The sequence below is a fragment of the Hibiscus syriacus genome, unplaced genomic scaffold (genome assembly GCF_006381635.1).
Source record: "Hibiscus syriacus cultivar Baekdansim isolate YM2019G1 unplaced genomic scaffold, ASM638163v2 tig00116982_pilon, whole genome shotgun sequence".
NCBI classification, from domain to species: domain Eukaryota; kingdom Viridiplantae; phylum Streptophyta; class Magnoliopsida; order Malvales; family Malvaceae; genus Hibiscus; species Hibiscus syriacus.
This window is the reverse complement of record NW_024063505.1, coordinates 548474-560168: the sequence shown is the minus strand read 5'-3', so window position 1 is coordinate 560168 and position 11695 is coordinate 548474. Positions and strand designations below refer to the sequence as shown.

Here is an 11695-nt window from a genome sequence, read left to right as displayed (position 1 = left end):
ACAACCCGAATGTGATCATAAGAGCTGAGAACTGGATAACACCCCCAGTAGATGAGCATAGAAGCTACTCCATCAGATCAGTGAACATCAAAGAAACGAGAATACAAAACCTTTCACCAAAGAGAATAACTTGAGACATTTTATGCTTTCCTTATTTAACCCTACCTCAAATCTAGCATTAATTTTAACACTTGTCAAATAACTATAATTCTTTGAAGAATTAAAAGTGTAATTAATTCTTCGATATCCAATGAACTCTTGTTTTATGATTTGTTTCAATTGTGAAACTTAGAAAAGGTAATATTTTTTCAAAATTTTTGATTAAACATTTTTCAAAATTCTTTGAATTGATATTTTTAAAAATTTTGAAAATAAAAGAAGAAGAAAAACATTTTCAAACAAGACAATCTCTCTGGAGTAGGCCTTAGTAATTGATACATGTCTCCCAAATATAGAAGCTCATGCTTAGAATCAGTGTTGGAGCAAGAAATGATGAATGTTGGGGTATTTTTTGGAGGCTCATATCATCTAAAAGTACATCATCATTGAATTGAGCAAACATCAATGAGTAAGAAAGGTGTGAAGACTGAAAATGGTGAAGCAGAGACAGTGGAGCTATATATGATTGTTTTGTCCCTTGTCACAACTTCAGTTGCACTATTCTGGTGATTGACCATGCATTAATGTTGGGAAGCAAAGTGTCCCACTTACATTCCCATTGAGCTTTACTCTTTTGTGTCCTTGCAATGCTATACAAAAGCTCTGAACACTATGCAAAGAGCTTCCTTGGTTGAAAAATCTAGGCAGAAGCCACAAGAAATGATGAATAAGTTACCGAATGTATTACGAACCAGTAACTATGGCATTGAACCAATGATTTGATCATATAGGGTTTCTAAAATCAAAATTCACTCAAGTGGAAGGTTGTGTTCTTCCTTTGCCAAGGTTAAAAGCGACGAAGTTTTCTTGCCGCAGAATGAGCAATGAAATCTTAACAACAAGAAACTAGTGGAGCCAACTAAGATTGAACAATTGGTTGTCGGTAACTTCTCAACAAGATATGATACAAATAGCCTCATTCGGTATTCAATTCAGATAGACCATCTATCCAAGTTGAGTCAAGAGTCCAATCAGAGCAAACGCTACTATCTTATTGAAAGAATTTGAAGAAATGATCAAGGAAACCCAATCTGAACTTCCTGAAGCTCCACAATTCCTCCTTTGTGTTTTACCTGATAAGAATAATTCTGATCATTATGAATCTTTCAGGGTTTGGCGTAGTCACACAATGTATGGCTCCAACTAGGGTCAATGATCAACACCTTACAAATTTACTTCTAAAAATCAATTCAAAGCTTGGAGGAATGAATTCGATATTAGCAATTGAGCAAACACATTCAATATCATTTGTTTATAAGGTTTCAACTATCATCCTTGTCATAGATGTGTCTCATGGTTCTCCTGGGCAGTATGATATTCCATCATTTACTGCGATGGTCAGCTCCAAGCAATGTTGTTGAAAATTGGTATATTTGTGTTTTCGGTTACTCGAATTGTGTTCATATGCAATTTGATCACCATCTTATGCTTGAAAATTCGGGTCATTGCCTGATTAGCTCCCTGGATTTTTGTATTTACATGTTTTGATCACTGTATTATTTGCTTGTCATATATTAGCCTCCAACTTAGCATGTACCATATTTTACTGTAAATATTGTTATGCATGCGATGTCATGTTAAAAATTTATACGTGTACGTCTACATATTTTTTTAGTATTGTATATTTATATATCTTTTTAAATGCTTATTTATTTAATAATTTGTTAAATGTTATTTATTCGAATATTTTCAAGAACACTTATTTGTAGAATGGGTGTGGAAATCATTGCTTGGTCGAGGTAATGTGATCCGATACGACATTCGAACGAAATTTGAACTTGAAATAAATAGTTTTTTAGGTGATAATTAATTCATTTTTTTTATTTTGAGTCAAATGTTGTGATGCATGTTTCCCTAAATATCAATTTATTTTATTTTATGCAAATGTCAATATTTAATTTATATTCGATTTACATTTTTTATATATCAATGAGAGAATATTCTTTTTAGACAAAAAATAGAAGAGGTAGCCTTCCCGTTGGAGGATGGGAAAATATCAATATTTCTTTTCGAATTAAAGGATTTTCCCTAATAAATAATTCGAAGCAAATTAATTAAACTTTAACAAATGAATCATATTCTAACTTTATATTCGATTTATATTTTCCACTACTACGACAATATGTAAGCGACTAAGTACCAATTTTGGGCGCTGTGGGGGTGCTTATACTTCCCTACTCGTAATCAACTTCCGGACCTGTTAAGTCGATTTTTTGGTAAACGCAGACCAATTTTTGTTTTAAAAAAAATGATTTTTCCTTAAAATTGTTTGAAAAGACGTTTTTAGGTATTCGACCTAACTAAGCCAAAGGTCGATAGCGACTCTTATTCAATTTGATTCAAATTAATTCAAAATCACTAATTTTTCAAATAAAGTAATAACTGTTTTTTTAAATTAATTTTAAAAAATGGTTATGACACCTAGTAAAGTGTAAACCAGACATCTGCGATTATAAGATAGGGGTTTGTAGGGAAAAGTATTAAGGTCAGATTGTACAATGGATAAATTGTTCCATCCATTATTTTTTTATACAATTTGTTCATGTCATTAATTATATGATTAATTTTAAATTAGTGCATAATACGAGATAAATCTGAATGATTGAAAAGGTATTTTAAGACATGGGTAAGTCGCAGTAAAGTTTTCAATATAATTTAAATGTCAGTTTTTTTGAGTAATTAAATGTCAGATTTGAAGACCGGAATGTGGTATCCTAAATATAAATATTATTTCAGGATTTTAAAGAAATTTGTTCAGAAATCTATAGACAATTTTGGGTTATAATTTTCAAATTTCCATTTTAAATGATGGTGATCATTTTAGAGTAAAAATTGGGTAAAAAGAAGTTGAAACATGACAAAACACGATGGTTTGAATCATTTTGGAACTTGCTAGAATAATAATTTTTTATATATAAATATTTATATGATTTATATACAAATTGACCCTTAAATTGTAACTTACTCTTAGTTTTTCCCTCCACATGTCACTGATTAATTAGTTCATGAGCTTTGATGTTTCAAAAAATATAGAAAAATAAACCATAGATATTTTAGTTATTTCATGAATTAAGACTTTTTACTGAACTTGTTCATTAACGATTTGTATGTATTCGTGGTATACGAGATGTGTTTTTAATCTTTAAACATTGGGAAATGTATAGATATTTGATTATGAATATACGAGTATCAATACCACAATAATATATTAGAATCCCTTAAAGTACCATTCGGTGTTGATATTGTTCAAGGAAGTATTAATCCTATAAGAAAAATATCGATATTGTATGAATCACTATCGATGTTATTCATGTGGAACCCAAAAATTCAAGGTTAAATTTATATGATATTGATATTTTACGAGACTCAAAAACTCATAATGAGGCTAAAAAATTTAACTTCAAAACATCCGAACACTAATTTTGAAACCTTACGTGGCTTATGTGATTATTAAGGCATCATTAATTTTAACATCTTTTATTGCTAAATCGTCACTAATATCATTAAAGCATACATAACATTCAAAACACTCAGCCTGTAATATACCAATATGCAAAGCGTCAGATTCATGAAATACAAGAAGCATTTCAGGGTATAAATTGTAAAGTTTGGCAACAAACGGAAATTCCTTTGATTAGCTTTCACAAACCTCCTTCTTCCCTCATGCACTGCGAGGCTCACCAACTCATTTCACCAATCAAACAAACATAATATAAATTTATATTTCAAACTAGAGGTTAATGGGAGTAAAACTAAGGATTTAGAACATAAAAACATAATGAAAATGATCTAAAAAAGCTTCTTCAAATTAAGCTCCAAAAGGCTTCAAGTAGCTTAACATCATCTTGTAAAGAAGATTGTTGGTGATGGTTCCTACCTCATAGAATGAAAAAGATGCTACCTTGGTGCTCAACCCCTTAGGGTTTTCAAATGTGAAAGATGAAAAAATGAAGAGGAAAGGGTAATACCACGACATAATAAAAACTAAACTGAATTTAAATCTAAATTAAAAATTTACACATAGATTTACATACCATAGGACTAAAACATCAACCCTTCATGACCCCAAAACCTCACCCTTTACTTATATAACCTAGATTCAATCATTATAATCACCGCTTTTTTTTTTAAATAAATACGCTACTTTTTGTATTAAAGTATTTTTTTAAGAATTTTGTATAAATGATAAAATGGCCAATAATGTGAAGCTATGACAATATATATTTTTTAATATGTCATGCCAACCATGCAAAATGAAATTGCATGTGTCAATATAGACAAATTCCTCATTCCTCATTCTCTAAGTAATCCAGATTGCCTTTTAGTAGGTATAGGCATAGAGATTATCATAACCATTTTAAATATTTGTTACATTCCTTCGTTAAAATGATAATATTATTCATTATTGGATAATAAAGTATGTTTTAAAATAAATTATCAAGAAAGAAATTATGTCTCTCTTGAAACAATGTCAATTATTATAAAATTTTCATTTTTCTATGTAATATATAAAATGACATGTATACAAAAATAAAGGATTAAAGACAAAATTGATAAATTTATGGATAAACAACACTAGTGGTCCCTCATATTTTTAGAATGTTCGATTTTTGTCATTGGTTTTGATGAAGATTGGTTTTGGTCACTTTTGTTTATAGTCCGTCTTATTTTGGTCATTGGATCGTTAACTTCTGTCACTTTGCTGATGTGGGATGTTTGAATTTTAGATAAAATATTAATTTAACCTTAAACTTTATATAAAATATCAATTTAACCCATAAATCCAGTCAAAATTTACTTCGCTGGCCGCCACTCATCGTGTATGAATCTCTTGGTGACAATGCAACAAGAGAGAAAGAAGAGTGAAATCATGAAATGGATATTCTTCATGTTTACTGGCTATGGTTTTGAAGGAAGATTGTTTGTATATACAACACATTCATAGACAAATCTTTATTACTAAATTTAGAGTCAACCAATCTTTGACTAAATTAGTATTTTATTGAAATTTAAGGTCAAATTAATATTATATCTTAAATTCAGGAGTCAAGTTAAGAATTATCTTTCTTACTAACATGTGACATCAATCAACTAACAACAATTAACGGTTAATAAGTATAATAAGTCGGGCTGAAAACAAAGGTGACCAAAAGTCAAAATGTTTTAAATCTTATGATCAGAATTCAACATACGAAAATATAAGAGAATAACATAGTTGTTTACCCTAAATTTATTCTAATTTTATTTTGGTCTTAAAAATTTAATATAAAAAACATAAAGAGCATTCATTTATTAATTTTATTTTACTTTATAAAATAAAATTTGTGTAACTTATAATATACATAAACATCTGATTTTGGAAAACAATAAATATTGGATTTTTCTGCTGCATTTCAAATTGGGGCTACTCTAACCGTTCACTTTATACAAACCACGTCACCACACGGTTGACAAGAAGTCAACAACTATAATCATTAGGTCCAATGAAAGTTCGACGCGTAAGCGCACAAAATTAAATTGATCGTACAAGATCTCTTCTTCCGCTTTTGCCCTGTCAACAGTCTGTAAATCGTCCCAAAATATCATGGTTTTCAGATTTGGACCGATTAGCGAACCGATCATGCTATCGGTTTATTGGTTAATCATGAATTGATTTGACCGATCGAAGAATCGGACGACGTCATAATTATTTAAAAAATTAAATAAAAATACCAAAAAATATTTAATAAAAAATAATTTTTTATATCACAAGTCATATTCAAAGTAAGTCATAACATATATAAGTTAAAAACCATAAAATCAAGTGAAACAAAATGATTCAAATTAACAACAACATAATATTTAAGGTAAAACATATTAAATAATAAATATAATTATATAACTATAATTAAAAAATAAATTTGAGGTTAAAAAAATCATAACAAAATGATATTGTTTGGTTTATTTTTTTTAAAAACAATCTCACATGTCTAAGAAACATAGAAGAGCATCCAAAAAATTTAAAGAGTAAAAATATGAGAACAAAACAATCCCACATTGCTAAGAAACATAGAAGAGCATCACAACTAACTTCTATAAATAATAGAGGTAATTTGACATTTAAAATCATGGAGCCTTTTGGTGAGCATTGAGTGAACTATTCTTTCGCTTCAATCAAGCTCGAAATTTAGGCTTCAATCGAGCTTCTAAATTTTTTTGTAGTTCAAGCCTTTTTAAGTTCAAGTTTCAATATTATATTTCGAGTTTGAGTTGAACTTGATAATTTTTAGCTTATGAGTTTGAGTCGAGTTGAGCTTACTTTTAAAGTTTTCAAGTTCGAGTCGAGCTTAGCAATACTCGAGTTCGACTTGGCTCGTTTAACAAACGACGTTGTTTGATTTAATTTTTTTTAAAAAAACAAAATTTCGGTTTTTTTTTCAGTTTTCAGCCGGTCCGGTTCAAACGGTTCAATAATTCTAACCGATTCACTAATAACGGTTCAATCGATTTAGATTAAACCGAACTAACACACGTCCGGTCCGATTTTCAAAACAATGCAAAATATTTTCATTATGCTCTGTGTAATGCTTCGTCTCCGCGAAGGCCATTAAAAAAAAACCTCCGAAATCTCAACTTTTCCTTTTTTTAAAAAAAATTCTTTCGTTTTCTCAGCTTTCAAACGGTCTTAGGTGGTGCAGCTTTAAAGCGAGTCAAAGTTTAGAGGTAAGTTTCAGGAAAGAAGAAAACTTGTTCCATCGGATTTAGTTTTCCTTCGTTTTCAATGCAGGGAAACGAAAATTAACTTCCTTTTTTGTCTCCAAGTTTTCTATATTTTGATTTTTATTATTCGTTGTCTGAAGAAACAAACAGACAACGTCAAACTCAACTGTCTTTTCATATGTTTAGTTTATCCTGTCATTTTTATTTACTTTCTTTTTCCTCGAATTTCCAAGCCGCCAAACACAATCGTATGAGATGTATAAGCCTAACACGGACACAATTACAATTCAAAGTCATAGAAAATAATAGAAAGAACCCAAATTTGGAAATATAAGGTTTTTTTTCTACAATTAATGGTTTTAATCCCCACTGTTACGTTGACAGATTTTGATCTAACAAGCAAAAATTAGGCAGTAAATAAAGGAGGGCCCAATTAACTCATTGAATCACAGGTAAAGTGCTGATGTCAAGGCAAAAACTAGGCAACGTCGACATGGAAAATTTACTCCCAGGCAAAATCAGGAAACGGGGGTGTTCACCATCGGCATCGTCTTCATCATCCGTTATCCAAAACTACAGATTCAAGAGAGCGATTACAGTAGGCACTAAAAGGGGTGGATCCAGTACGCCCGTGCCTACGTGGAAGCTGATGATGAGATCCCCATCATCAGTTTCAAAGTTGAGATCTGCTGAGTCTCCTAAATATGTCGGATCACAGAGTGAGAATAAAGTGAAAGGGCAAGGTCAGCAACAGCAGCAGCCGGTTTCGGCGAGGAAGCTGGCGGCGACGCTGTGGGAAATGAATGAGATTCCGTCACCTATAAGAAAGGGAAGGAATGATGAAAGGAGGAGAAAGGAAGGGAGAGAAAGGGGCATTGCTAGGTCGGTTCACTCGGGTTCTTTGCCTCCCCACTTGTCTGATCCTTCTCATAGCCCTGTTTCTGAGGTGGGGGTTTTTCTTTTCTTTTCTTTTAATAAAATGTATATATATATTTTTGAGAATTTTATTTACATTTTTTATATTAGGTAATGAGTATATAGTTTTGTATTGGTAGATTTAGTTTAGCATTTGGTCACTTTTGATTGAAAAATTTTGATATCAAGACTCAAATTGTTGTTTTTATGTGCTTTTGGTGAATGCTTTTAGATCAGAAACACGTACTAGTAACAGTGATGTAGGATATAACTAGATATTCATAAAAGCACTATGATTGTTGATCTATGTTTCTCAGACTAGGCTATGCATGCCGGACACCATTATATGTCCTGCACAGTATGTTCATTTTTTCTTCAAGATTTCCATGTATTTGGAAGATCTTTGGCGGATCATCCCCATACCTATGTCCGGATATAATTCAGGAACCTCGAGAATGGTGAAGTTGTAAGCTTGTAAGTTTAATGGCAATGCTGCATTAAACTTGCTTTAAGTTGTTTCTAGATGATGCTTTCTCGATGAGCTACTGTTGTTTAGAATCACTGGCTTATGATTTTAGGATTTGATTTTGGCCAGACTTTTCACATCACTAAATGGGTTGTGTGATTATTTTTCAAACTTTTGTATTTATGGTTGGAGTTTCCGAAAATGAGTAATGGGTCAGGTTGTTACTTTAATGGGTACTGTTATGGTTAATGCTGAGGTTTGCTCAGTTGATAACCGATGTAGTATTAGGTTTAAGTGGTTGTTCACGTAAAGAATTGTGTTAGAAACTAACAATCACCTTATTTTGATAGTTGCAATGTTGTGTAAATTGGAAATGTTGGTTTTATTATGAAACAAAGCTTGGAGATCATGATTTGATTATAAACTGATCAATGAATGCAATAGATGTTTTAGGCTTCCAGTAGCTAAGCCTCAAATCTTTGTTGTCAAAATTTACCATTATTCCATTGTTGCTTTGTTATTATTAACCAACACTATTGATTTTATACTTGATATATTTGCTTGTCTGAATGATTACCATGTTTTTCCCCCAGAGAATGGATCGAATTAGAACTGCTAGTCATCGGAGAAGGGCATCATCTGTTTCTCAGAAGCCCAGGTTTATAGACCATAATGTTGGGGCGTTGGATTCTACTAGCAATGCCAGTTTGATGGAGGTATTTGTTTTGGTTGTTGGAAAAAAATGAAAAACATTTTCTGCTTCTCTTGTATTTTGCACGTAATGAATACAAGGTAGAATGAAACCTTTTGAACTTTGTTCCTTCAAGAAATATACGGACCTAAGATTAAAGCCATAGGTAAATGGAATCACATATTATGGTATATAGGTAGATCAGTAAAGATGGGAACGGGGTATGTATAATCATTAGGATTCGATAGTGAGGGTTGGAGTCAATTCTCATATTTTTATGTGAATATTCTCATACTTATAGCCTGCCAGTTTGCATTTCTTAGGATAGAAAGAGAGACGAGAGAAGCACATTGCCATTCTTCGTGACTTTCACTCTGCTCTCGGTTTTTCGTTTTCTGTAACCTTTTTTATTATTTTTGTAAGCTACAGTGCACTTGGGTATTTGGTTAGTGAAAAGGAATTTGACAATATTGATGTGTGATGCAGATTGAATCTAGATCCCATGCCCAAACTCCCAAGGGATCAACTGTTGGCGTTAAGACTCGTTTGAAGGATATCAGTAATGCCTTGATGACATCCAAAGAACTACTGAAAATTATCAACCGCATGTGGGGTCATGAAGATCGCCCTTCATCAAGTATGCCCCTTATTTCTGCCTTACATGCTGAGTTAGAGAGGGCTCGTCTGCAAGTCAATCAACTCATACAGGAACAACGTTCGGACCAGGAGGACATTAATTATCTGATGAAGTGCTTTGCTCAAGAAAAGGCAGCATGGAAAAACAAAGAGCAAAAAGTTGTCGAGGCCGCTATTGAGTCAATTGCAGGTGAACTTGAGGTGGAGAGAAAGCTTAGGAGACGTTTTGAAAGCTTAAACAAGAAGCTCGGGAAAGAACTAGCTGAGACAAAGACATCTCTTCTGAAATCAGTGAAAGAACTCGAGAATGAGAAAAGGACGAGGGAGGTAATGGAGCAAGTATGTGATGAATTAACCAGGGATATCAGTGACGATAAAGCTGAAATGGAAGAGCTGAAGAGAGAGTCTGTGAAAGTTCTTGAAGAGGTGGAAAAGGAAAGGGAGATGACACAGTTAGCTGACGTGTTGCGTGATCAGAGAGTTCAAACAAAGCTTTCAGGTGGCAAATATCATCTGGAGGAGAAAAATGCAGCTGTTGATAAACTGAGGAACCAACTTGAAGCTTTTCTAGGTACAAAAAGAGTAAAAGAAACAGGGCGTCATTCTCTTAGTGAACCTAAAAGTGAGGATATTGCTGCCTATTTAAACAGAGCCCATTTTGGTTCCCATCCAAGTGAGGAAAATGATGATGATGGAGAAGTTGAAGATGGCGTAGAATGCGAAGAAGACTCAGCCGAAAGTGATCTTCATTCCATAGAAATAAACAGGGAAAACAATAGCAAGAATTACAAGTGGGCTTATGCTCCTGCTACTGTTCACGATTCAAGAGATCCTCTAATAAACGAAGCAAACATCACCAGTAGAAAATCTACCTCCAGCAGATTACCAAGGAGAACTACTTCACTTCAAAGGAGCATATCAGATGGAGTGGAATGGGGCATGCAAAATGAAATGGTTCGAAATTTCGATAATGATTCAGAGTGGGGTAGATTTGCTGAACTGGAAAAGCAAGCTGAAGCAAAAGGTTACGGAGATGAAATGCATGGATATAAAACTGTAAAAGGTTTTAGGGAACACCTTTTATCAGGTTCTAGAGCAAGTAAAGCTTACGCAAGTTCAACACGCACTTCAAGAGATCGTGGGAATGTAGCTCAAGAGAGGCCACCATTGGTGCCTGGTAGTGGTTTGCATTCGAGGGTAGCTGAATTCAGGGGTGAAGCCTCGAATGGTAGAAAATCAGGATGTTGAGAAACACAATTTTGATGAGTATGCTCTTCTAACTATTGGTTTAAGTTCAAGCTTGTGTGATGCTCTACTGTTTGTCTGTAACAGGATTTGGATGGAAACAAGTTTGACTATTTGTTTTTGTTGGTTAGTGCTTTGTGTGATGCCTCTAGAGGTGCTCAAATTGCAATGATCGCTGCTTGATCGCCTTTATAGAGAAATTTATTTTTCTTTCCTTCAGGGAAACTGTTGTAATTGAACCAGTTTTATCTTGTACTATAACCGAAATGTAAAATATGCTGGAAGTGTGCAAAATTTATCTGCCAATCCATGTGCTCGAATCTCTGCCAGTAAAGTGAATTGAACAGGTTCGAAACCTCTTCGTAACCTCTTGAGAACCGTATTGGAATCACCCTCCAACACAGTGCAAACTTCAAGCACTATAAACCAGCAATGGCCTCTGCTGTATAAATTTGTTCTTCATGGCACAAGCCCAAAGGTATAAATTAGTTTGAGCAATAGATTCATGACCATATACAGGGCCGGTCTAATAAGTTTTAATGCCATGTGCGAGATAATAATTGTATGCCTCTATACTTGTACCGTATAATAGACAAAACATAAATAATTTTTTTAAAACAAAAATGTAATAGAAATTATAGTCAAACAATATTAATATTAATATAAACCAAAATTACAAGGCTACAAATATCACCTAAAACAATGTTCGTGCATTTTTTGAAGCAAAAACCTCTATTATTTTACGATAATCAAGATTCAAGACTTTGTAAAAATACTAGGTGAAGTTTTATTAACTATGAATGTAACATTACATGGCAACTTTTGACAATATTGTGTTTTTCAGATCGGAAGCATTTTAAGAGGCAACGAATTAATACTAGGTG

The 11695-nt window shown here is 32.9% G+C and overlaps 1 protein-coding gene across 1 annotated transcript; it reads left to right on the top strand.

Annotated features, from left to right (window-relative positions):
- The first annotated feature begins 6763 nt into the window (after positions 1-6763).
- On the top strand, positions 6764-11117 carry LOC120192834 (uncharacterized protein At5g41620-like). Its single transcript, XM_039195550.1, has 4 exons — positions 6764-6861; positions 7311-7804; positions 8833-8955; positions 9417-11117. The coding sequence occupies exons 2-4, from the start codon at positions 7322-7324 to the stop codon at positions 10812-10814; spliced, it is 2004 nt and encodes a 667-aa protein (XP_039051481.1). The 5' UTR covers positions 6764-6861; positions 7311-7321; the 3' UTR covers positions 10815-11117.
- Positions 11118-11695: the final 578 nt, after the last annotated feature.

Excerpts from the sequence above, each read along its gene's own strand:
- LOC120192834 (XM_039195550.1), top strand. The coding sequence starts at position 7,322 with ATGTCAAGGCAAAAACTAGGCAACGTCGACATGGAAAATTTACTCCCA. Across the intron at positions 7,805-8,832 it reads CTCATAGCCCTGTTTCTGAG|AGAATGGATCGAATTAGAAC; the intron begins GTGGGGGTTTTT and ends TTTTTCCCCCAG. Across the intron at positions 8,956-9,416 it reads GCAATGCCAGTTTGATGGAG|ATTGAATCTAGATCCCATGC; the intron begins GTATTTGTTTTG and ends TGTGTGATGCAG.